General features: G+C 39.9%; 1 protein-coding gene across 1 annotated transcript; it reads right to left on the minus strand.

The window, feature by feature from the left end:
- Positions 1–297: 297 nt before the first annotated feature.
- On the minus strand, positions 298–27,825 carry CLUL1 (clusterin like 1). Its single transcript, XM_059410029.1, has 8 exons — positions 27,711–27,825; positions 26,436–26,584; positions 21,486–21,653; positions 19,099–19,535; positions 15,603–15,614; positions 13,462–13,583; positions 4,032–4,246; positions 298–486 (listed from the first exon to the last, which is right to left on the minus strand). Exons 1-8 carry the CDS (start codon positions 27,814–27,816, stop codon positions 298–300), a joined length of 1,398 nt encoding a protein of 465 aa, XP_059266012.1. The 5' UTR covers positions 27,817–27,825.

Raw genomic sequence — 27,825 nt, forward strand, 5'->3', positions numbered from 1 at the left:
TTTTGTATGTTTTTAAATTTATACATTTGATAGGCACACAATGCTATCTTGTCTTAATTTTTATGTCTTTGATGATCAATGAGGTCGAACATATTTTCTAGGCATTTTATTTATTTATTTATTTTTTAAGTAGGTTCCATGCCCAACATGGGGCTTAAAGTCATGACCCTGAGATCAAGAGTCAGATGTTCTTCCAACCAAGCCAGCTAGGTACCCCTATTTTCCAGATACTTAAAAACTAGTTTTGTTATCTTTCTCTTTTGTGAATCATCTATTCCAATCAACAAGGCACTCTGCTTACCAAGTTTTAAAATGTTTTTTAAAATGCTGCATGGCTTTCTCCAGCACATAGCTAATGAAGTTAGAACTCTCAGCACTTTCTTCAAGAGGGATCTTGAGTGTGAAGTTGGGGTAAGACGGAATGCTTAAGTCTATCATCGTGTCATCTTGGTTGGAAAAATTGCCTTTAGGAACATTTGGAACCACCTAAGAAGAAGGATTATGCAGTGAAAGATTACTAATCCCTAGTGCACATTCAGAATTAATTTAATAGCACATGAGTCAGGATAGGCTAGGTTGTGCTGAGGTAACAAAGTAGCCCCAACAGTGGCTTCATACAGCAAACATTTATTTCTCACTTATGTTTCATGTCCATTTCAGGGAATCTGTATACCCTCTCTACTGCTCGGGGCCCTGGTTGACAGTGGCATGTCACCTCATGGTCGTAGTCCAAGGAACACCTGGCTTTCTCTGTGCCCTTGGCAGAGACAGAGAGTAATCAACACACACAAGCCCTGCACTATCTCAGTCTAGAAATAACCCCAGTCAGTCTTGATCACATTTCTTTGGCCAGAACTTGCCACACGGCACCACTTCACAGCAAGAGCAGCTAGAAAAGATGAGTGAGCAGATGGAATATATGGTGAGCACAACTGTCAGTGTCACAAACATGTCACAAACATTAATGCGATGCACCGAGTTTTATCCTGAGTTTTCCTAGGACAGTAACAATTTAGGGTGGCATGTGTTTGTGAGAACCAGTCGTCTGAAAGTCACAGTGGTTGCTCTTAATGAATTCTCAAGTGCATATACTGTGATTGTAATCATTTAAATGAAACTGTACTGACATGCAAGTTGATGTAACCTCAAGAGAACTATTTTGAAAATGTTTTCAAATAACCTCCTTATCAAAAAAAATTAAAAGAAAATATAAGGTCAAATAAAAACTGATAATTTCTTAATTCTGATTTATAAAGGAATAGCTAACAAGGATTTTCCCCCTTTCTCTTTTGGTGAATATGACCCATATAAAAACTGCATAAAGCATTTTTGTCTAGTTTAATAAATAATTATAAAGCTAACACCATGAAACTAGAACCTGAGGGGCATAACTTTTTTCACCTGCTGGAATTTATGTGTTCCTCTTCAGTCCTTGCTGTTTTATGGCTTTGCACTTTCTGTTACACGATGAAATAAGAGCTGTTTTGAGAAAAATAACTTTTACAGGTAGTTCAGCAAAGTAGTTAAGTCCAGCAACTCCAGAGAAGTGCTGCTTGGGCTCAAATCCTACCTAGTTCTACCGATTTCCTAGCTGTGTGACCTCAGAAAAGTTGTTTAACTTCTCTGTAACTCATCTGTAAAATGTGAAAAACAGTGCCTTGAAGGATCACTGAGATTATTAAACAATCTGGTGTATGAAAAAAGTCTGAGAACATTACCTGACACATAGTAAGTGCCCTTTAGTGACAATGATTATTAGAACAATGTATCCTTGAAACCCACAATTTTATTTCATATGGAGATTTTTATACAGAACTGCATTTGTTATCAATAGAAAGAATTTCAGGTAAATCTGTTAGTGTTACCCAGAGACACTAGAATAGAAGCAAATTGAACATAGAATGGAAAATACTGATGACGATAAAAGCAATTAACTCTTGGCTGTATCTTTGAAAGCATTGCTCACATTTTTCTTCAGATCTTGTTCTTCAAGACAAGACCTTTTCCTCATTAGCTGAAAGTCTGTATTTTTGAGGATGATCTGATATACTGAATTATTTTACTCTATAGAGTATGATCTATCTAACGAAGGAAATGAATCAGAATCAGCAGGGATGGGAGGGTGGTTTTCAGAACCTTTTGAATGTGGTTGAGAGTTACAAATACATTTTACATCATGACTCAGAAACACATATCTTGGGGGACCTGGGTGGCTCAGTGGGTTAAAGCCTCTGCCTTTGGCTCAGGTCATGATCCTAGGGTCCTGGGATCAAGCCCCACGTCGGGCTCTCTGCTCAGCAGAGAGCCTTCCTCCTCCTCTCTCTCTGTCTGCCTCTCTGCCTACCTGTGATCTCCGTCTGTCAAATAAATAAATAAAATCTTTAAAACAAAAACAAAAACAACCCACATATCTTACATATATGTATACACATTTATGCACATAAATGTACATAATGGAAATGAAAGTTCTGTGATATATGCAATTGACTTGTTAAATATAATGCACTCTCATATTTTCTCTCCTAGTTTGCCCTATTCTGTTTTGTTTGTTTGTTTAATGTGCTGGTTATGACCGTCTAAACCTAAGTCTCAAACCACACAGGGGCCACAGCTTTGCAGTCTGAAACAGACAGAATGTTATAGGTCAGATTCCCTGGAAGCAGAGCCTGAAGCTGTGATGCAAGTGATTGATTAAGGTTGGCTTCAGGTGAAACTTTTGGGGGGATTAGGCAAGCAACACAGACAAAAGGGAGAAGCTAATCTAGGATGTTTCAGGTGACCTCTGGCCTTAGTTTGATGCTGCAGGGAGCTCTTTTCCCCCAAATTCAATTAGTTAACATATAGTGTATTATTAGTTTCAGAGGTAGAGGTCAGTGATTCATCAGTGAACCCACTGCTCATCGCATCACGTGCTCTCCTTAACGTCCTTCACCCATTACCCCTGCCCCTCCAGCAACCCTCAGTTTGATTCCTATGATTTAGAGTCTCTTATGGCTTGTCTCCCTCTCTGATTTTGACTTGTTTTATTTTTTGCTGCAGAGAGCTTTTAAGTGGCCCCTAGGGCAACCCTTTTGGAGATCTGGGGCCAGGAAGAACAGTGAGCAGCAGTACCAGCCAAAGTTGGTAAAAGGATTCTCGGGGATCTGGGTAAGGCACTGACATAACGTGTTGCACAAAATATTGCTTCTTCAGTTGCTCTGCCTGGTGATTTCTGTATGCAGGTCTTTTTAGGAACCTGTCAATAACTAACCTGGTATACTTGTATGTTAACGTAATACATGTTGTTGGAGTGGGGGTGGGGGCAATTGGTTAGAAGAAAAATTTCGCCACTGTTTCATGTTATGCAACAAGAATTCTTGACTGATGGTGGGAGACATGGTCTAAGTGCCAATTAAGATAGCAATATGCTTTGATGTGAATATTAGTAGACAAATATCTTTAACTCTCAAGGTAAGTCAGCAGCTTTTTGTTTCAGAAACTTTTGAGAGCTAGAATTTACAGACTCTTGCTTTGGATAAGGAACCTATGCTAATAGCTTCACAGACATCCATTTTAAGGTATCCTACTATTAGTTCCATTTTTTCAGGGGGGAAAACTGAGACCAAGAAAGGTTATGAAACGTTTCCAAACTTACTCAGCTGCTAAGTATCAGGGTTAGCATTTGAATTCGTTGCTTCACCTGGAAATCTTCACTCTTGAAAGTTACATTGGTCAGGTTTCTTCAAGTTTGCTTGAATCAGTTGAGTACATCCCTCTAGCCCTAAGTGGAACTGGGCATGTCTGAATTAGAAAGTATTTTGCATTTTTAATGGATTTTCCCTATAGAGTTTCTTGCTTCTAAGAACCATGCACACATCATATCAAGTCAGACTGAATGGTCATTGTGGAAATATGAATATGCTCCCACAGCTTGTTTTCAAATGCAGATGTACTTAAGAAGTGAATTAACAGGGAAAAAAAAACAAAAAAAAAACAAAAAAACAATGGATGCACACGTAATCTCCTTTTCTGTTCTCGGGTCTCTCCATTACCTTTATGGAATTGAAGATGTTCTCAGTTGCTGGAGTCTGGTTTGCCAGGTCAGCCACCCAGCCAAACTCCTCTCTCATCTTCTTCATCAGATATGCCGTGTCCTCTAGGTGATGCTGGGCCATCTGGAGAACCTGGGCGTATTGCTGGTGGGATATGTTGACCAATTCCAGGACCTCGTCCACTTTTATATGGAGGTCAGGTACATCAGGACAGTCTAGTAAAGAAGAAAGTAATGTGGTAAAGGGAAATGACCGTGGAATTTGGAGTTGGGTGAGGAGCGTTTAAATCCTGGCTCTTAAGCTATTTCTGTTTCTAGCCTTTGGACCTTCAGTGAGTTTTCAATGAGGTAAAATAGGCGTGAATGAAATAACACTGTGAAGTGCCTGCTCATTGGACAGTCACACGCTGGAGATTTGGCCAAGGTTCCTTTTTCTTTTCCTCCTTTCTGTAGTGCCTCTGGATGGTCATTAGGGCTACTCACTGATATTCTGACCAGGACGCCTGGGAGATTGTTCTTCCTGCCGCCCTGGAAGTTCAGGGGGGCCGTCTTCAAGGTGATGGGTCTCACTTCCAGGGGAAGCATAAGGAATGGTAACGATTTAGCACATTCCCTTTCCCCTGATGGCAGAACTAGGTTTGCTTTGTAGAGTGGAGGCTGCGTTGCCCTGAGTGAGAGGGGTAGCAGGGCCTTTGCTCAAACTGTAACTGACATGGCACACGGTGAGAAATCAACCTTTGTGCTGACAAGACACTGTGATTCTACAGCTCTGTGCTGTATTGCATAATAGCCCATCTGAACTGAATCAGGATTCTAGGAATTTACACAGCTGTGCTAATGAGTGGCTGGATACTGCGGAAAGATTATCTGAAAATTATGGAAGTGTCTATGTGTTAGGGTGTTGAAGGTCGTGGGAAGTTGTTGTTGTGGAGAAAAGACCACAGACTCTTTAAACTATGTCGCCAACTATTTACCAAAGAGCCATGCCTTTAGGAGGACAGGGGCTGGAGAGAATCCACCAACCAGAGCTGGGTGACTATGTCATCTGAGATTTATTTTGGATACCTAAGATATAACACAAGATTCCCTGGCACCTCATACATTTTCATATAATTTTGGGATCTTCAGGAGAGGGAGCTCCTTGTACTTATAAGTAAACAAATTTGGGACACCTGGTGGCTCAGTCAGGTGAACATTTGGCTCTAAATTTCCGCTCAGGTCTTGATCTCATGGGCTGTGGGATGGAGCGCAGTGTGGGGCTCCTCATTTGGTGGGGGATCTGCTTGAAAAATTCTCTCCCTCTGCCCCTCCCCACACTCACATGCTTGTGTGCTCTCTCTCTTTCTCTCAAAATAAATAAATCTTTAAAAAAATTTTGCAGTAGCATGCATCAGGAAAGTGATTCAAGATAACATTTTGACAACAAAGGGAGTCACAGTCAATGAGATGTAGTATACACTTGAGGGCTGCCTGAGTGGGTCAGTCAGTTAAGCATCCAAATCTTGATTTCAGCTCAGGTCATGATCTCAGGGTTGTGAGATTAAGCCCCTTGTCCTAAGATCTCTTTCTTCCTCTCCCTTTGCTCCTACCCACCAGTCTCTCTCTTCCTCTAAAAACAAACAAACAAAAAGATATGGTATACATTTTTTTTTCTAATAAAAATTATCTTTTTTTAAATAAATAAATTTATTTATTTTCAGAAAAACAGTATTCATTATTTTTTCACCACACCCAGTGCTCCATGCAATCCATGCCCTCCATAATACCCACCACCCAGTACCCCAACCTCCCACCCTCCCGCCACTTCAAACCCCTCAGATTGTTTTTCGGAGTCCATAGTCTCTCATGGTTCACCTCCCCTTCCAATTTCTCCCAACACCATTCTCCTCTCTAACATCCCCTGTCCTCCATGCTATTTGTTATGCTCCACAAATAAGTGAGACAATATGATAATTGACTCTCTCTGCTTGACTTATTTCACTCAGCATAATCTCTTCCAGTCCCGTCCATGTTGCTACAAAAGTTAGGTATTCGTCCTTTCTGACGGAGGCATAATACTCCATAGTGTATATGGACCACATCTTCCTTATCCATTCGTCTGTTGAAGGGCATCTTGGTTCTTTCCATAGTTTGGCGACTGTGGCCATTGCTGCTATAAACATTGGGGTACAGATGGCCCTTCTTTTCACAACATCTGTATCTTTGGGGTAAATACCTGGGAGTGCAATTGCAGGGTCATAGGAAGTTCTATTTTTAATTTCTTGAAGAATCTCCACACTGTTCTCCAAAGAGGCTGCACCAACTTGCATTCCCACCAACAGTGTAAGAGGATTCCCCTTTCTCCACATCCTCTCCAACACATGTTGTTTCCTGTTTTGTTAATTTTGGCCATTCTAACTGGTGTAAGGTGATATCTCAATGTGGTTTTAAGTTGAATCTCCCTGAGGGCTAGTGATGATGAACATTTTTTCATGTGTCTGATAGCCATGTGTATGTCTTGATTGGAGAAGTGTCTGTTCATATCTTCTGCCCATTTTTTGATATGTTTGCCTGTTTCGTGTGTGTTGAGTTTGAGGAGTTCATTATAGATCCTGGATATCAACCTTTTGTCTATACTGTCATTTGCAAATATCTTCTCCCATTCCGTGGGTTGCCTCTTTGTTTTTTTTGACTGTTTCCTTTGCTGTGCAGAAGCTTTTGATTTTGATGAACTCCCAAAAGTTTATTGAACCAGGAAGAAATTGACAACCTGAATAGACCGATATCTAATAACGAGATTGAAGCAGTGATCAAAAACCTCCCAAAAAACAAGAGCCCAGGACCTGACGGATTCCCTGGGGAATTCTACCAAACCTTCAAAGAAGAAATAACACCTATTCTCCTGAAGCTGTTTCAAAAAATTGAAGCAGAAGGAAAACTTCCAGACTCTTTCTATGAAGCCAGCATTACCCTAATCCCCAAACCAGGCAAAGACCCTACCCAAAAGGAGAATTTTAGACCAATATCACTGATGAATATGGATGCTAAGATTCTCAACAAGATCCTAGCCAACAGGATCCAACAGCACATTAAAAAGATTATCCACCATGATCAGGTGGGATTCATCCCTGGGCTACAAGGATGGTTCAACATTCGCAAATCAATCAATGTGATACAACAAATTAATATGAGAAGAGAGAAGAACCACATGGTCCTCTCAATTGATGCAGAAAAAGCATTTGACAAAATCCAGCATCTGTTCCTGATTAAAACGCTTCAAAGTATAGGGATAGAGGGAACATTACTTAACCTCATCAAATCTATCTATGAAAGACCCACAGCAAATATCATCCTCAATGGGAAAAAGCTTGCAGCCTTCCCGTTGAGATCAGGAACAAGACAAGGATGCCCACTTTCACCACTATGGTATACGTTTAAGAAGAGTTTGAATATTCTTTTAAAATGTCTTCACTGGCAACTTCAGAGTTGTTAACTTTTACAATAGTAATAAAAATATACATATTTTAATGACAGGGGAAGAAGATGGTGATTGCCTCATGATTTAGGCAAGAAGAATTCTACAAAGGACACTCATTTCTTCTTGTAGAGAGTACCACCCAGGCAAAAAGATTTTCATGGAACAAAGGTGAAACTTCATGCAAAATAGAATCACATGGGAAAGGAAAAAGTACAACTATATTCACAGATGATGTGATCTTGTATACAGAAAGTCCTAAAGAGTACAAATACACAGAAAACTATAAAAACTAATAATTCAGCAGAATACAAGATCAGTATTGTATTTCTATACAGTATGAACAAACCAAAAATTAAATTAAGAAAATAATTGCATTCACAATTGCATTAAAAAGAATGAATTGCTTATGAAAAAAAATTGAGTGAAAGATTTATACACTGTAAACTAAAAAACATCTTTGAAAGAAATTAAAGATTTAAATAAATGGAAAAACATTTTGATGGATTGGAAGACTTAATATTGTTAAGATGGCAGTACCCCACAAGTTGGTCTATAGATTTAATATAATTCCTATCAAAAACCCTGCTGAATTTCCTCTCTACAGACATTGATAAGCTGATCCCAAAACTTATGAGGAAAGACAAGGGACCCAGAATAGCTAAAACAACTCTGAAAACAAAAAAAACAGGGATGCCTGGGTGACTCACTTGGTTAAGCATCTGCCTTCTGCTCAGGTCATGATCCTGGGGTACCAGGATGGAGTCCCACATCAGCCTCCCTGGTTGACAGGAAGTCTGCTACTCCCTCTGGCCCTCACCTTACTGCTCTCTCTCTCTCATTCTCTGTCTCTCAAATAAATAAGTAAAATCTTAAAAAAACAAACAAACAAAAATAAAAACAAACAAAAGAAAAACCCCAATGTTGCCAAAACTTCCTACAAAGCACAACAGTTAAGACAGTGTAGCATGGGCATAGGATAGACATATAGATCAATGGAATAGAACTGAGAGTTGAAATAAACCCTATTTGTTATTAATGAATTTTCAATAAGGATCCCAAGATAATTCAGTGAAGGAAAGAACAGTCTTTTTAAGAAGTAGAACTGAGACAGGGTCGCCTGGGTGTCTCAGTGGGTTAAAGCCTCTGCCTTTGGCTGGGGTCATGATCTTGCGGTCCTGGGATCAAGCCCCGCATTGGGCTCTCTGCTCAGCGGGGAGTCTGCTTCCCTTCCTCTCTCTCTGCCTGCCCCTCTGCCTACTTGTGATCTCTCTCTGTCAAATAAAAAAAATTTAAAAATCTTAAAAAAAAAAAGTAGAACTGAGACAACTGAATATCCACTGCAAAAGAAAGAAACTGGATTCCCGCCTCACACCATACAAAAATGAACTAAACACATGGACTAAATATGTAAGTCTTATAGGTGAAACACATGTGTAAAATCTATGTGACCTTGGGTTAGGCAATGGCTTCTTTTTTTAAAAAAAAATTATTTATTTGAGACAGAGCAAGTGAGGTGAGTGGGGGGAGGGACAGAGGGAGAGGGAGAGAATCTCAAGCAGACTCCCCACTGAGCACAGAGCCTCATGTAGGGCTCTGTCTCATGACCTGAGATCATAACCTAAGATCAAAACCTGAGCTGAAATCAAGAGTCAGATGCTTAATGGACTGAGCCACCCAGGAACCTCAGCGATGGCTTCTTAGATGTAGCATCAAAATACAAAAAAGACAAGAAGAAACAGATAAGTTAGACTTCATTGAAATGAAAAATTTTCATAATTTAAAGAGCACCAAAGTAAAAAGGCAGCATGTGGGAATGGGAAAAAAATATTCATAGATAATATATCTGATAAGGGTTTAGTATCTAGAATATATAAAGAATTCTTACAACTCAATGATAAAAAGACAAATAACAAAATTAAAATATGGGCAAAGGATTTGAGTAGACATTTCTCCAAAGGAGATACACAGATGTTCACATGGTAGTAGATAGGTGTCCAACAGCAAGAGAGAAGTTTTGTGTTTGTTTTTTTTTTCTTTTTTAAGATTTTATTTATTTAAAAGAGAGAGAGAGTGAGTGAGAGAGAATGGATGGGGTGGGGGCGCCTGGGTGGCTCAGTGGGTTAAAGTCTCTGCCTTTGGCTCTGGTCATGATTTCAGGGTCTTGGGATCAAGCCCTGCATCAGGCTCTCTGCTCAGCAGGGAACCTGCTTCCCTTCCTCTCTCTCTCTGCCTGCCTCTCTGCCTACTTGTGATCTCTTTCTGTCAAATAAATAAATAAATAAATAATCTTAAAAAAAAAAAGAGAGAGAATGAATGGGGTGGGGTGGGACAGAAGCAGACTGTCCTCTGAGCAGGGAGTCCACTGCTGCTGTGGGGCTGGATCCAGGACCCCACGATCACCTCCTGAGCCAAAGGCAGATGCTTCATGGCCTGAGCCACCCAGATGCCTGAGAACAAGCTTTCATTTATAAGCACATGTCAAGCCTCCACTTTGGTCATGTTTGCCAATGCCTCATTCACTAAGGACAGATCCATGGCCAAGCCAGATTTATGGACTGGAAAAATAAAAATATATATATAATAAATATAAAATATAAAATAAAATCTCTCTTGCTGGAAGTAACCACAAATTACTGTGATAATTTTGCTTTAATCTGCTCTACATACATCCCCTTCTGCCTAGGAGAGCTCCCAGTTTATGCCTATTGTTCTTAAGTAATTGTTTATATACCCACATCACTTTCAAAAGAGATCTAGTTTAACTGATAATTATATGGTCTTATATAACAAAATGGGCAGAAGACAGAAGTTTCTTGGTATAAATCCATGTGCCTATCACTTCTATTAAGAAATGAAATACTACCGAAACAGATGAAGCCCCCCACTGTGCCCCTCCCACATCAAAACCCCTCTCTGTCCTCTCAAAGGGAAACTACTATTTTGAATTTGGGTGTATATATGCAGTACTAGTAATTGATATGGGAGAAGAGGAAAAGAGTCACAGTAAATATGTTTAAAATCAAGACCAAAAATGTATGGTAACTAGTGGGAAAACAAAAAAGATTTATGATGTCTTGGAAAATATTTATCAAATATAATATTTATTTATTATAAGATTTATAAGATCTTACATCTATAATTGTAGCTATGTGCTCTTAGAACAAGGGAAGAATCAAATGCTGATTGAAGAGGCAAAATTATTGTTTGGCAAAATGTAGAAGAGTTGTTTGTAATAGCAAAACATGGAAGCAACTTAAATAGACTTCAGGGGAATGGATAAATTGTGATATGCCCACACAGACTAATGGAGCAATGAATTAATGAATTAGAACACGTATTCACATGGCTAAATCTTACTATCTATACTGTGACAAGCCAAGTTGCCGAAGAACAGCTAAGCAATAATATTTTACATTGTTAAGAAAAATTACCCCAAATTTGGAAATAGGGGCCAAAGAATGGCTGCATTCTTTTCAAGGATATATACAGCATCGTCCAAGAGACCCACCTAAAGCCTCTTTGATTCACTCGGGAAATGACCTTTTGTTGGGTTTACCATTTACTGGTGCTCAGGGCCAAATTCTATGTGCTTAGATGAACATTCTAAATTGAAAAGTTGCAAGTGTTTTTTGTCCAGTAGAGATATAAATTATTTTGGTCGGATACAAAACATCACTGCAAAACTTACTGTTTTATTGCCCATTAGAAGAGTAACTAGTCTTATATTTAATTTTGCAATCTAACTTCCACGTTCTATCTTTGACTATAAATTCTCCAGTCTCTCCTGTACTCCTTAGAAACAGCTTTAACACTTTGCGGATTCCCTCATTAATAGGATAAGTTCATCTTGACACTTGCTCATTTTATATTTGTATGAGTCATAGTTTTAAACTTAAAAATCATGCTTTAATAATATAAAATTAAGAACATGCAAAACATTGCTATGTGTGTTGTGTGTGTTGTATATACATGTGATAACAGTATAAAGAAAAGTAAAGGAATAATAAACACTAAATTCAAAATAAGTTTCCTTTCTGGGGGAGAAGAAGATATGATCTGGAAGGAGCACAGAGGGGGCTTCATCTCTTTGGGTAATGTTTTCTTTCTTTCTTTGACAGATGGAGATCACAAGTAGTCAGAGAGGCAGGCAGAGGGAGAGGAGGAAGCAGGCTCTCTGCTGAGCAGAGAGCCTGATGCTGAGCTCGATCCCAGGAACCTGTGATCATGACCTGAGCCGAAGGCAGAGGCTTTAACCCACTGAGCCACCCAGGCACCCCAATGTTTTATTTCTGAATCCAGTTGTAGGCATGTGAGTTTTTGTTCTTTTATCCTCTATACCATTATAACAAAATGCATTTTATAATGAAAGCTTTAAGTTGTGTGGGAATGCAATAGAGCCTCCTTTCTTTGATGTTCTATCTATGCAGCTGCCAATTCATGCCTTCTGTGTTATCCGATGTGTACTGTAGCTAACGCAGTCCAATGTATATTGATTATCCAAGGCACTTGTACTATATTATCTGATTTCTCCCATATTTTTTCCAGTTGAATTGACCAATAATTAACATATCACTGTCTGAGTTTAAGCTGTACAGTGTGATGTTCTGATTTACATATATTGAAATAATCATTGCAATAGGCTTAGCTAATATCTATCACATCATAGAGATAAAACAGAAAGAAAACAAAATTTCCCCTTGTGATGAGAATTTAGGATCTACTTTGTTACCAACTTTTCTGTACGTCACACAGCAGTGTTAGCAAGAGTGATCCTGCCATAGCTTACCTGCTTCAAACCTCTTTATCTTAGAACTGGGCGCTTGTACCTCGTGACCGCCTCCCTCTGATTCCCTCTCCCCATCTTTGTATGATTTTATGAAAGGAAGAGATTAGTCATCAAAGCTTTTAACTGGATGAAAGGAAGGTAATGATATGTAGATGGAATGTTTGAGTGGGACTGTTTTTGTAAGTGATCAGGGTATTTGTGCGTATTTTTCTCTTATAAGAACTTCTGTTTCTGCATGCAACCTTGTAACCGTGACTTGAAAAGCAAAACCTTTATTGTACTCAATAAAAGCTAAAAAAAAAAAAAAAAAAAAGCAAAACCCTAAATAATGAAAATCATTAGTATGGTAGACATTTCATGTAATCTGCAAAACACCGGTGTAAAATAGACACATTCTTTCCATTCTCCTTGTGATGAAACAGAGGTACAGAGTCACTGAATCAGTAATTCAGGAGAAATAACAAAAAGACCCAATTTATACTCAGCCTTCTGGCTTTTCAGCAACTCCTTCAGGGCTTTAGTGAGGTAAAAAGCAGAAGCATGGGAATCAAAATCTCTTGGGTTTTGTGAGAAAATGTGTTGGGGGGTGGCCATGGTGGGTGGGAGGGGTGACTTTAGTTACCCTTTAGGGAAAGGAGATGGGGGGAGGGGAGGAGGGGGGATAGGGAGGAGCCAGGGGAGAGAAGGATTTCTCACTTCTCTTGGCCAGGTCGCGAGGGGAAAGTCTATGTGGTTTCTGAGGAGGAGCCACTTTACATATTTAAATACTAATTAGTAAATAACCCACCAACTGGAAAGGGTTAATACCACTTAAAAAAAAAAAAGAACACTCATTTGGCTAATAATTTGTTTATATAATGGGAAGATTGCTTCCATTGGGGGGCTTGCTTTTTCCTTGCAGTAAGAAGAAAGGAGTGCCTAATTTGCTCCTACCTTCTCCTTTGCACACATTTAACCATAAAAAATGTCACAGCAGCAATGATGGAATCTTAAATAAGAGAAAAGGCGAGTTGGCATACTTTTGAATAGTGAAAGTTTATAAACCTACACTGAGCACCCCCAGATAGCAATAAGCATGCAAAAAAAAGTGCTCGAAGGAAAGTAGATGAACCCATGATGATTGTAAAAGTGAGATTTTGGCCTCTGACCAGAATAGCATTGAAATGCTGGAAAATAATAATTATTTACCTTCCCACAGGTAATCCTGACATTTTTGGCATCTGGCATGAAACTGGAAACATTCTGACAAATTCTGGCCAAGTTCTCCACACAGTCCTCTGTCCTGCACAGGTGACACCTTTGAATTCAGGCTTCCGAGGGTAGAATCTGCAGGTAACATAATGTTTGCACATTAATGTCATTAGAGTCTGTATTTTTTCTTTAAGATTTTATTTATTTATTTATTTATTTCACACACACACACACACACACACACACACACACACACACACATCTATCACAAGTAGGCAGAGAGACAGGGGAAGAAGGCTCCCCCGCCATGTGGGGCTCGATCCCAGGAGCCTGAGATCATGACCTGAGCCAAAGGCAGAGACCTAACCCTCTGAGCCAGCCATGCGCTCCTAGAGTCTGTATTTTAAAGGCATGGACATGATGTCATTTCTTTTTCTCACCAGTTCTTTGAAAATCTTTCTGTATTCCATCATAGGAGGGCATATAGTGGCAACCATTTGCTAGGACAATTTGACATCTATTAAAAATTGCTTATATCCTTTGATCCAACAATCACATTACTATGATTATTTGTATATGTCCCTCCTCCCCACAAAAAGGTTAAGGCATATAATTTTATTTTCTGGAAGGAATCATGAAGAATCTTTTGGAAGAGATAGCTGGTGGGGTGAGAGAAGGCAGCTTTCATTTGTTTGTTCTATATTTGAATTATTTTTAATTTAGTGTCATTATTATTATTATTTCTGATGTCAATGCTTTAAATAAGGGATTGTGGGCCACTTTTCTCTTTGTATTTCTTTCTATTTAAAAATTTTCTGATGCTTATTTCAATTTTTTAAAGCTATAATTGAGAAGTACATTGGAGTTTCAGTGATGTTGGTGATGTCTGTTTCTAAAGCTGGGTGGTAGGCATTTCCATTCTTACTATTCCTTTTGTATTTCATAGGTATAATGTTATGGTTGATGGGTCAAAGATTTGGGAAAACATCTAAAGCTGATCAACTTTTGAGAGACCCTTTTCTTTTTCTGGAAGAATTAATAATTTATATGAAAAAATGATGTTGTAAAAAAGAAGTCTGTCCAACAGAAAATTGACACTTCTCAGCTGAGTGTTTCACATTTATTAGGATACATTTATTATTAATTTACCACATCTTAAAATGAAACATTTCATCTTGAGATGACTTGTAATGTCTGCTGCTTAAAAACCTGAGGCCCTGGTTAGATCATGTGGTGTGTAAGGCAGCCATCTCCTTTGGTTGACTACAAAGTTGTGGCCTCCCAACTGCCTTCCAGAACTGTGCCTGTCGAATTGGTGGCATCCCCTTTCACCCCTCCCCCCCCCCCCCCGCCCCAGAGTTCCTGTGAGGAGTTCTGCTACAGAGCTTATCTCTAGCTTTATGTACTATTTGCTCTCTTATCCTCTCTGTTAGGGGGGACCCTCCCCGCACTGAGGGAAGGAATTTGGTCCTGTCATTTGAAGTCGTGCTGTTCTTCTGTACCTTCTTCTGTCATTTTGTTCTCCATATGGTAATGGAGATAACATAATTGCCCAGTGATCTGTTTTCCTTTCTCTGGACTGAGCTCCTGAAAGTCAGGGGCTGGCTGTGTTATAATCATTGTCTTAGTCTCAGCATCTTGATCAATATCTGGTATGTAGATCAGGGATGACAAATTCCAGGGTCAACTGATACCAATTTCTCATCCTGTGACATGGCAGTAACCCATCCCCGAGCCTCCAGACCCCTCTAGGCAGCTCCTTCTGGTGCCATCACTCATATGAAACATCTACTCTCCCCACCTGCCTCTGCCTCCCCGCCCCACTCATAGGGAAAATTAAAGTCAGCAAATGCTCTCTCAGGTTGGATTAGAATTCATATCTCCTGGTGTCTGGCACTGTACCAAGCTACTACATCACATAGTTTTATTGAACATAATCTTATCTATCCTTTCCAGGGATTTATAAGGCAAGAGAGGACAACTACAAGAGCTATTTTACTCTTTCAACAGATACAGGAATTGAGGTTTAGAAATATCAAAGTAGGAAAGAAATTCTCCCATATGAAGACTAAAAAACTTATAAAAAGATTGAAAACCAAAATATTTCAGATTTTTTTTTTTCTAAGTAGGCTCCAGGCCCACCATGGGGTCTAACACAAGACATGACTCACAACCCTGAGAGCAAGACCTTAGCTGAGATTAAGAGTTGGATTCTTAACCAACTAAGCCACCCGGGTGTCCCAGTGTTTCAGATTTTTACTATTGCTTCTTTTCTTTTAATAGTGTTCATTATTCAATTTTAGCTATTTTTCTAATTTTAGCTCTTAGGACAATCTTGATAAATGAAGCCCATCCATGAAGGTTGTCAGAAAACACAGCGATCACTCAGTCACTATTGGGCATTGTAACTGACAGGAGGCTTGTATTAGTTCCCTGTTACTGTTGTAACAGATTACCACAAATTTAGTAGCTTAGAATGACACCAGTGGTTTTCTGGTTCTATAGGTCAGAAGTTTGAAATGGATCTCACTGGCCTAAAATCAAGATGTTGGCAGCGATTTTCTTTTCTGGAGGCTCTAGGGGAGAATCCATTTCTTTGCCTTTCTAATTTCTAAAGGCCAACTAGAGTCCGTGGCTCCTAGGCCCCTTCCTCCACCTGCAAAGCCAGCAAAGTAGGGCCAAGTCCTTCTCATGCTACCATCTCTATAGATTCTATTCTGCCCCCCCTTCCACTTCTTTTTTTTTTTTTCTTTTAAAGATTTTATTTATTTGACAAAGAGAGATCACAAGTAGGCAGAGAGGCAGGCAGAGAGAGAGAGAGAGAGAGGAGGAAGGAGGCTCCCTGCCTAGCAGACAGCCCGATGCAGGACTCGATCCCAGGATCCTGAGATCATGACCTGAGCTGAAGGCAGAGGCTTAACCCACTGAGCCACCCAGGCGCCCCCCCCCTTCCACTTCTAAGAATCCCTGTAGCCACATGGATAATTCAGAATAATCTCCCTATTTTAAGGTCAGCTGACAAGCAACCTCAATTCCATCTGCAAACTTTCCCCTTGCCGTGGAACACAATATATTCACAGGTCCTGAGGATTAGGGTGTAGATATCTATGGGCAGCTAGTATTCTGTCTACACAGGGCAAAGCTCAAAATATCCTCTCTTTAGGCAGATTTTCCAGGAGTGTTAGGTGTATGGTTCAGCTACCACCTGTCCAGAAAAGTAACAGAAACCATTTGCAAATACCCTAGAGCCCCTGCGTGTCTCTTCTTGATAAATAGTCCACAGGTGCTAATCGGAGAAGAGAGCACCTCTGTGGAGCTACCTGGGCACTGAACGGTTAGGGAAGGGATAGCAGAGGAAAAAAAATATAAGGGTGGGACATGGCTTTTTTGTTTTTGTTTTTCCTATTTGCATTTACATTCCCTTTGCATGACAGGGCACTCTGATATGTGGGTCTCCTTCAAAGTGGAAGCTGTGCAGAGGTCCAGCTGAGCCGGGACTGGTCCTGGGCTGTGAGAATGGGGAGGAAGCTGGGGCAGAACTGGTGGAAACCTGCATTATTAGTCCGTGGGGTGGGAGGGAATTGCAATGATTAGGAAGTTATTTTGATTTCAAAGTGAATGAATCACTCTTCACTCCTGTGCACATTTGAATGCAGCAACCCACGTATAAGGTTGTACACAATGTGAAAGATGGGGGTCATTATTTTGTTCTAATGAACACATTTTGAATATTATTCCCCAACAATTGCCGTCTGTTTAAAAGTTCAGGCAAAAATAATTTAATATCACCCCAGCATTGATCTATTTAGTCTACTGCATTGATGCTTTTCCTGAATATTGGAAACCTTAGAATAGAATACCAGAGAAAACATCTGACTTACAAGAAAGTCTTCCAGACCCTGAAATAGAACCCCAAAAGGATTCCAGTAATGATGGCTGTTCTCTGCTCAAGAAACAATGGGATGGGAAGGATATCATGTGTTGTTTTTTGGCTTCAGTTTCTGGTACTGTGAGGTTGGTCCCTTCTGTATAGAGACCAGTGGTGCAATGTCATGGTAATTTTGAGAATTTCATTCAGATGTTGCCAGGTACAGCTGATATAATTAGGGGAAATAGCTAGAAGGAACCCATTTCTTTCTACATACAAAAAGCTGTGAGTTGGGGCACCTGGGTGGCTCAGTGGGTTAAAGCCTCTGCCTTCAGCTCAGGTCATGATCCCAGGGTCCTGGGATCGACCCCCACATGGGGCTCTCTGCTCAGCTTCTCTGCTTCTCTTCCTCTCTCTCTGCCTACTTGTGATCTCTGTCTGTCAAATAAATAAATAAAATCTTAAAAAAAAAAAAAAAGCTGTGAGTAATTAATATATACAACTTGGAGAGTTTGGAGAGAAGTATAAACCCGTGAAACCATCAGCACAGTCTATGCTATAAACCTATCCATCATTTCCAAAAATATTCTCCTGCCATCTTATTATTATTAGCATCATCATTATTAAGAATGCTTAATGTAAGACCTACATTTCTTGGGAAATTTTAAAGTATGCAGTACCGTGTTTGTAACGATAGGCACTATCCTGCAGAGTTGGACTTCTAAGTTTAGGACTTACTCATCTTGCATCACAGGAATTTTGTACTCTCTGACCAATACCTCCTCATTCTCCCTCCACTCAGCTCCCAGCAACCCCATTCTACTCTCTGCTGCCATGACTTTGACTAGTTTAGATTCCTCATATACATGGTATCATATAGCATCTGTCCTTCTGTGTGTGGCTTGTTTCAGTCGGCATAATGTCCTCCAGGTTCATTCACGTTGTTACAAATGGCAGGATTTCTAGAGGGAGCCCACATTATTTTTCATGTCAGAGGGGAGCATTCTTTCCCGTGGGCTTATGGTCCATAAGACATAAGTCTAAGGAAATGTACATCCTACCTTGGCCCCCCAAGCAGCTCTCGTTTCTGAGATGCTGTTTCCCAGCCACTCCACAGAAGCCCAAGGAAGCTATCTCTTTCTGCCTGAAGACGCACAGCAGCATTATGCTTCCAATGTGGAATATCTTGGGGGCATGTTTGGCATCAGTAGAAGGCAATTCTTATCCTTTACCGTTATTCTGGTTTCTGTAGTTTTGGGTTTGTCTGTGAGCATCTTCTGTGGTTTTATGCATAAATGTTACGATTTAAAGGATTATGGCAGTGAGACTCTGTGGAGAGTACTCAGCATGACCTGGTTCATACGGGACACCAGGCTCCTAACCAGACTGAGAGCGGAGGAGTCTAGACTGATTTTTTTAAAGAAACCCCCTGCTGTTCAAGCAGAAAAGAGTTGAGCATACCTACATGACTTTCAATAAAGGAGGCAACTGTTCTGTTCAACTTCTCACACTGCTAACATTTTCTTTCTCAGCTTTGAAAATTTGCTTTAAAAAGAGATACCAGCCCCTCAGGGCTCTTGACAGTGATGGAGGAGGGATGGTGTTTGGCAGACTTCAAAGCTTCCTCGAAGAGGCTCTGAAACTGATACCCTGTAAATTGTCACTCTCAGAAACACTGAACAATGACTTAGAAATGTCTACTCTTTCCAAAGGTAAACAAAGCTTGACCTTAGTATTGACATCTAAGTAAAGCTGTCTTTTAATACTTGCCTTTGCCTTGTTTTGGTAAATCCTCTATTGTATTCAGTGTCTCCGTGATTGTTGTGCTGATACTGTGATAAATAGAGAGACTGAAATTATAAAACAGCTGGAAGAAGCTGGGAATGTCCCAGCTTTGTATGGGATCCAGTGTTGCCCTTGGCTCTTGGGATAAAGCTGGAAGAAAGTTAGGCTGCATTAAGTCCGCATCTGACATGAAATATGATTGAAAATTTTGGTCAAATTCTTGCTGCATCTGTTTGAAGACGTTAAGACTTCTGTTAAAGAGAATTCTCACATCCACAGTCAGCTGGCTGAACACATTCTCTATTTGAGCCATTTGTGTATCCTCCTCAATGAACTTTTCACCCACAGGGAGATCTTTTTCATTATCCTCATGAAAAAGAAACAGGTATTGATATATCTTCCTGAAAAACTGTTCGACCTATGGGGTGGAGGACAAAAATGGAATAAGAAATTAATTTCCTTTCTGGATCATTTCTTTTTTTAAAATCGATTTTATTTTATTACTTCTAAATGGAAAAAAATAATTGACACAGACCATTTCTTATTGTAGATTTTAAAGTCAGTTTACACTGGTCATTCTAAATCAAAAAAAATTCTGGGCAAGCTAGAAAATGGTGACTCCTTTTAAGATAATGTATTAACACTCTTGTATCTTTGACTTTGATTGTGGAAAGAGGATCTGACATTCTTCCCAAGACCTAAAAAGGCCAAATCTTCAGTATTGCTGACAAGCCACACCTGATATACTGGCAGTGGTTGGGATGCTGTGGTCTAAGTAGAACAGTCTAGGTTTCCCCAAAACTCTGAAAAAGGCTCTTGTCTTTCACCTCTGTCTTAGGGTTTGGGCTGGAGGTTGGTTTGTTTCACTCAGTGGAATGTCGTTAGTGACTTTACGGTCTCTTCTTTCTTGTCTCATAAATTAGTCCATGAAAAGGTAAAGATAAACACATTCATGCTATATTATAGATGCCTGATGGAGTTAAATAGGTTACTTAGGGACGTTTATATATTAGTAGGGATCAAAGCCTTCCCTGGTTATTGTCAAAGAAATGAAGCTCTAATTGTAGAATTTTTATACTCAGTGGAAGAATTTTTCAGCAGTCATACCATGCTTTCCATTTATATGGTGCCTAATTTTGTGCCAGACCACAGTTGCCCTTATATGGTAGTGATGTGGCATGCTGACTGTTATGGTACATACCAACTAACATCACAACACTAGCATCCCAGTCCTGTTCAAAGAATTCTCCAGGAACTCTTAGATTACTCATGCCTTCCTCAAAAAGTAATCTGGGTTGATTGTCTGCTCCTCTCTCTGCCAGCTTCTATTTCCCTGAATCCATCCACAAACACAAACCTTAAAGCCCCATGAAACTTTCATCAAATCACACAACTGGCATAGTCAGGAATGGTTCCCAAATCTCCTGCCTTCCAGCCAGTGCTCAGTCCACCATATTCTGGTATAATGGAGAATGACTGGGGCTATAAAAACAGAGCAGATGTAATTAACAGTGGTGGCAAATTAACTTGGCAAATGTATTATCCTAGGGGTTTCTCCCTCTATAATTGGGTATGGCACTGCCAAGTCAGGAACATACTCTAATTAGTGCATGCTCTGATATGGAGAGGGAGATTTCACTGCCTTTCATATTGAGCTCACTTCTTGAAAGGAAGAGAAATGCAGGCCAATACAATAGGAGCCTTTCATGGGGCAGAGCTCATCCTATTCAGGTCACCACCCTCTGTGATTCCCTCTGCCCAGATGATAGCCAAAGGGAACAAAAAGAAAACATGCCAGTCCTATGGGACTTGTGTAGGTATGGCTAAAGAGGACGTGAAAGTGTGCATATGTGTGTATTTCCAAAAGAGGGCAAGCCTATCGAAAGAGAGATTCAGGAGGCTGAAATGTCTTCAAATGTTTTGCCTACAGGGGAAAAAATTCAAGCAGGTTGAAATCAGAGACTGTGATACTATTATTCAGAATTCAATTCAGCATTTATTAGATACCTGCAATGCTTACATGAAGACAGATAACATATTATGGTCCCTGGCCTCAAAGAGCTTACAATCGAGTGGGAACATGTTCACAAATAACAAGAGGCAGAAAGATTCAGAATATTGCTAACAGAGATACATACAGTGTCATTATAGGGAGAGACAAACACTGAATGGCTATTTGATCTGATAAGTTGAATGTACGTAGGAGGTTCATACATAAGCAAGCATGAATGTTAGATTCTAGATTGTAAAAGGCTAATATCAGGTCAGGCATCTCTATTCTAAATAGTAAAATAAATTAATTTTTAAGAATTAAACTGGGGTGGGTACTTTCAGAATTCTGAAACCTTGAGCTCTATTTTTCCCTTACCGTATTTTTCACAGAAGCCCCACTAGGTTGGCAGGTTGTATAAAATCTCATGCAGTCATTCTCCAGGCAAGTCTTGCATTCATCCCAGGAACCTGTCAAAGACACCTGACATAGGCTTTCTTCTTCTTCCAGATGTTCCTGCACTTCATTCATGAGTTTTAGGGCTTCCTAATTAAAAAGGAGAAACAAACATCCTATTTTCATCTCATAATTCTCTGTGTGTACCATAGCTGATTTTTTGAAATATGCATATTCTGATGTACTTCTTCATTCTTTCTTCTGGCCCCTGGCTGCTGGCAGAGCTTGAATCTGCCTTTCTGTTTGATTAAGAAACGAGCACTGTTTGATCCCGACTAGGGACTGCAAATCTCCATCTATCCATTCGTGCATTCAACACCTATTTCTTGAGTACTCGCGAAGGGACAGACATTGCACTAGATGTGGGTGAACCATGACATGGTCCATCTCTGGGGGACGACTATAATTTACTTGTGTGCTTGTCTGTCTCTACATCTAGTTCTTGGAAGATGTGGAAAGTGGGCTTTAAAGCTTATAGAGCTTACACATGTATGTCCCTTATTTATGCTGCCTTTGATTTTTGTATGTGCTTAAACATTGCGCGAAAGTACAACTCTTGTATATCAAATCAAATCTTCCCAGCAAGTTACAATTTAATTGCAGAGATGTTGTATTATGGGGGCAGAGGTGGGCATGCGGGGGTGGTGGTGGTGGGGGTGCGGTCTTTCTTCTCGTCTCTATTCCAAGTGCTCCCCCTCGTGGTGCCTTGCTGAATGTGTCCAGGTCCCGCTCTGGGTGAAAACGGGATCCGGCAGAAAGGACACCTGCCTCTGAGAATCTCAGTCCTGCCCCAGGACCTCCCTCAAGGCCAGCACCCCTGCCTAGATTCCTGACCTCCTTGCGTATGTGGACTTTTTTTTTTAAAGGAAAATTTTTAGGATTTTATTTTTTTTTTATTTGGCAGAGAGGGAGAGAGAGAGAGAACGCAAGCAGGGAGCGCAGCAGGCAGGGTTGGGAACAGCAGTCTCCTCGCTGAGTGGGGAACCTGATGCAGGGCTTGATCCCAGGACCCCGGGATCATGACCTGAGCCAATGGCAGATGCCCAACCAACTGAGCCACCCAGGCACCCCCCACATGTGGACTTTTGAAGACTGGCTCCCTTCAAGCCTGAGACCTAGTTCAGGGGACTGACAAGGTAAAATGGATTCCTTCATCACCCAGTCTCAGGGCTAACAGTGACTCCCTTAAGTGAAAAACACATGAGGGAGCAAAGTTCATGTACTTAAAACCAATTTAGTATGTATTTTTACCTAATGGAGGAGAAAAGGAAATTACCCTTCCCTGTCATTAACATGCCAAAAAACCATGTGAGCCCCGAGAATCTTTTGAGGATTTTTCTTATCTCCTCGGGCATTGCAGAACAATTTTGGATTCCTACATCTTCTCAAGAAATTCACCCCACCATGGGAGGAAACAATACTTCCCACATTTCCTAAGTCAGTCCCAGTTTTAAATATCCTCTTCATGGTCACCATAAACCAAAACCCCACTATTTCCGATTCTAAACCACACTCGCTGTGTCCCTTTGGGCAAATTGCTTAACATCTCTGAGCCTCAATATCTTCCTTAGCAAATAGGAATAGCAATAGGATTTGCCTCTTAAGGCTTTGTATTAAGTGAGATAAGCAAGCAAGCTACCTAGTATGATATTATCTGTTTCCTTCCACTCGCCTCCAAGACCACAACAAATACCTGTCACCAAATCAACCTGTCCCAAGTGTTGGTAGTGAAATGTTGTGGTGGAGGAAGATCTCTGGTTTAGGAATGCCCTGCCCATTCCTTTTGTTTCCCCCCCTAGATGTCCCACCGACTCTTCCTGTAGTTTACAGTGTGTCAAAGTCCCATATAAATTTGGTGTGAGGTTCAAATCACTTTATGCCCCACCCCCAGGGCTTCCCACTTTTAGTTAGTTTCAGATGTTCTCGATAAATATCAGTAGGGAAGGGCTGTGGAGGGGTCCATGATGACACTTGGTCCCCTTAGGGTAGGTGGTGCTCTGTGCTGGGAGACTAGGGGCACCAATCTCATATTTGCTAAGTCATAATTTATCTAAAATATCCTTTATCCTCACTTTAAGTAATTTTGGGGAGGGAGACTCAGAGTTAAATGGGTTTTTCCATTTTTAAGTGGACTTTTTGAGTATCCACACCTTAACTGACATTTGCTTAGCTGACCCACCCCTAATTGGAGCATTCTTTTCATAGTTCTATACCCTTGGCTTTTGGGGAGGCAGAGGGAAGGGAGAAAAACAAAGCCATTGGGTCCCAAATACAAACAAGCACTGCCCACTGACTTTCTCCCCAGTCATTCATTACAGTGCTGGATTACCAAGTTCATGTACATCATGAGCTCGGTTTCCTTAGCTGTAAAGTGAAAGTAATGGGTTACACAGATGTTGGAAGGATTACATGTGATACTGTGTTTTTTTAAAGGGGCTTTAAATGCTATTGAGTGTCATTATTCCCCAGGGCCAGCTCACAAACCCACTGAGGAAGAATCCAGCTCTGGGGGCTTCCACAATTTCCTCATAAGGAGCTATTTGCAGTTTCCTTAGATCTTTTGCTTGCTGCCCAAAGGGAGGAGGGCTTGCAGCTGTTAATCAGGTGACCTTCTTTCTTTGCAAGGGACCCTATGTGACAAGGGGTGTGGCCACAACATCAACCAGTCTGGTGACAGCCTCATAGGTAGGATTGGGGTCAGACTGTCACACAGCCCTGCTCCAAAGGCTTAAGGGATGGCCAGAGGCCACCGTGCTCAGAAATAAAGAATTCCAGCAACTCCCTGCAGTTTGGGGGCCCCCAGTTCACATGTAGGGGGAAATATGAAAACTTCCATCTTTATGTTTTAACATAAAATTGATGGTAGGGGAAGGAGACATGGGGAGTTCTTCAATGGGTATAGAGTTTTGGTTTTGCCAGAGAGGAGGATTTCTGGAGCTTGGTTGCACAGTGGTATGTAGGTACTTAACACTAGTGAACTATAACACATAAAAAATGGTTAAGATGGTTGATGTGATGTTATATATATTTTACCACACCTACAACTTTTTAAAAATAAAATTTAAAAGTAATTGACTCTCAAGTAAAAATTTAAAATATTTTCCAAATTATTTCTGTTATAGTTTTGATTTCTTCTTTAAGGGTAACGTTGGAAAATAATTTTAAAAAATAATTGAAGTGTTTTGAATGTTATGTTCATTGTTAATGGTATTAAACTGGGAGCCATGCTATGCTCATAATTTAGAAATATTTTAAGGTTTGTACTGTAACATATGAGCAATTTTTAACAGTCCCTGTGGACATTTGGATGTATAATTGACCCTTGAAAACATGGGTTTGAATGCATGGGTCTACTACATGTGGATTTTTTTCTATAAACACAAGACAGTACTGTAAATGTATTTTCTCTTCTCAACGATATCCTTAATATTTTCTCCTTTATTGTAGGAATACAGTATATAAGGGAAATAACACACAAAATGTGTTATTTGACTATTTATGTTATTGGTAAGGCTTCTGTCAACAGTAGGCTATTAGTAATTCAGTTTGGGGGAAGTTAAAAGTTACATGCAGATTTTTGACTGGAGGTCAGACCCCTTTCCCCTGCATTGTTCAAGAGTCAACTGTAATGTGTATTTCCCTTTGCTAAGGTTCATAGTTTGAACTACAGCGATTAACTAAAGGCATTTGAATAAAGGATTATGCTGAGGTACTATTTAGTATACACTAGGACTGTCTTGTGGTGCCATCACATGTCACCAACTGCTCAGTAGGACCCTGGGGAAGTGGGGCCCTCCATGTTCACAGAGCATAGACACTGGTTCCCTTTCTCTTTATTCCCTTGAAGCTGATTGCAATGAATTGCCAATTTAAGAGGATGCAGGTAAATGATCCTTTTATTATCTAGTTTTAACTAGACTAGCCTTCACTAAATGGACAAGTGGTTTTAAAAGATTCCTGAAAAAAAATATCTAGCAGATTAAAAAATATGAATAATTTCAGCTCAGATAGATAAGAAGCAAATGGCAGAGCTGATACTTCTTCATTATAAGCTCTTTTTTGGTCATGTGACAAAGTAAAACTGTGATCTAATTAGATCTGGGAATCGGCTAAAAAGAATTTCAGAATACAGGGCACCTGGGTGGCTCAGTGGGTTAGACCTCTGCCTTCAGCTAAGGTCATGATTTCAGGGTCCTGGGACTGAGCCCCTCTTTAGGCTTTCTCCTCAGCGGGGACCCTGCTTCCTCCTCTCTCCCTGCTTGCCTCTCTGCCTACTTGTGATCTCTGTTTGTCAAATAAATAAATAAAATATATATTTTTTTAAAAGTAAAAAATAAAAAATAAAAAAATTCCAGAATACTATCTAGAAGATTATTTGAAATATGGACTGAATACCCACTCTGGCAAGTGATGAACCTCACCCTTGAGATGTTAATGATTACAATTCATGTGTGTAATTTATAAATAAATTAATGTATATAAATTTAGGAGTGAATGTGAATAATAATTTTAGTAATAGGGATGGGAGATCAAAAACCTTTGGAAACCACAGAACTAGCCTGAAATTTCTGTGACACTTTTGAAACAATATCCCAAGTCGGAAGGAATTAAGATAAAGTCTTTTTAAGAAAGTAGCACTTCCCTAACAGACAAATCCCCTAAATTCCTGGATTTGGAGTCCTGCAAAGGTCTACTCTGCCAGGACTGTGTTCTTAAGAAATTTGAAATTTCCTCAAACTTTTCCTCTACTAAGAGCTTCTGTCCAAAAAATCCATTATTAGGGGAAAGAAGTAATTTATCCATTGCACTAAGAAATGCAATATTTATGGTCTAGCTGTATTTAAGAACAGGTGCTATTCTCAATTACTGTACCTGCTTTTCTTCTCTGCATTTCTTCAGGGTTTTCATCAGATTGGTATGTTCCTCCTCTCTTCTTTCCATCATGGTTTTCATCTGCTTCATACCAATCAAAGCCATCTTCACCTCTTCCTCCACATCTATGTCTCCAGCCTCAGAAAAACCTAAAAGATACATTGTAGTTTTTTCCTTTGAGATCTGATTAGATTACAATGTATCAGAGTTACAATGAATTCACCAACTTTTCACTGTCAGACTTTTACCACATCAGACTCTGAAAGCAGATGACAACAAATCAGCTGTCAGCTGCCACATGGACACAGCTGCCATATAGAGGATACCTTCTAGTCCTTGCTTCTGAACTAGATGAGTCAGAGTTCACTTAACCTCATTCTTGTCATTTTCCTCAGGGCCTTTTTCCATGTATCCTTCCTTTTTTTTTTTTCCCTTTCACTTAAAACTCAAGTGTGTTATATTAGAAAAATATTGAAATCTTCTTCACAGACTATTTATATTAAATGCCCAACTGGGAACCTCAAACACAGTGAAAATTTCCCGTTCTTTCAGCTTTAATTACCTCTCCAGGAGGCATCAAACCTAGAAAGTATCTCATATAATGCAAGGTTCTTTAATAACCTACTGGACTTCTCTTACACAACTTTAATAAGCCTGTAGTGGGCATGAAGTTCATTATCATCCTCTCTTTGCAGTAGTCAATGTGGCTTCCAAAGGAGCTTATGCTTGCTTCCAAATTTAATATTACACATCCCTAAAGCGACATTTTCACTAATATATTTTTCTAAGTGTTCAGTACTCAAAACATGTACTATCAAGCAAAGGTCACAAGTTAAGGAGCATAGACCAACTAGATTCGATGTCATTATAACCCATTCTTCCATTATGTCAAGAATAACTACACAGATTACTTTAATTGTTTAAATTTTTCAAGTGCTAGAAAAGAATTTCACTGCTCATTAAAACTGTGCTTAGAGGACACCAAACATCTGGACGATACCAAGAAATGCAGTCCAAAAGTTGGCAAGTTTTATCTGTATGATAGCAAACATCTGGATATGTGAACCTTCTCAGATACTCGACTGGAATTTTCTATTTTTATTCCAGATGTTTGGCGTCATGTCTACTTGGTTTAAGTGCCTAGAGAACCTCTCACTGTGAAATAAGAAGGCCGAAATGAACACGGTTATCTCTCAACTGTAAATCACTGCAAATGCCAGCAGGACATGCAAACAGGCAAACAGGACACAGCACAGATAAAGAAACCAAACTTACCCTTCAGGTTTCCGTGGGTATCAGTTTTGTCCTTCCAAGTAGGCGCACAGTGACAATCTTTCAACCATAGCAGATACATAATAAACACCAAGAGTGATGGCTTCATGTTCCTGCT

Source organism: Mustela nigripes, chromosome 8 (assembly GCF_022355385.1).
Source record: "Mustela nigripes isolate SB6536 chromosome 8, MUSNIG.SB6536, whole genome shotgun sequence".
Lineage (NCBI taxonomy): Eukaryota > Metazoa > Chordata > Mammalia > Carnivora > Mustelidae > Mustela > Mustela nigripes.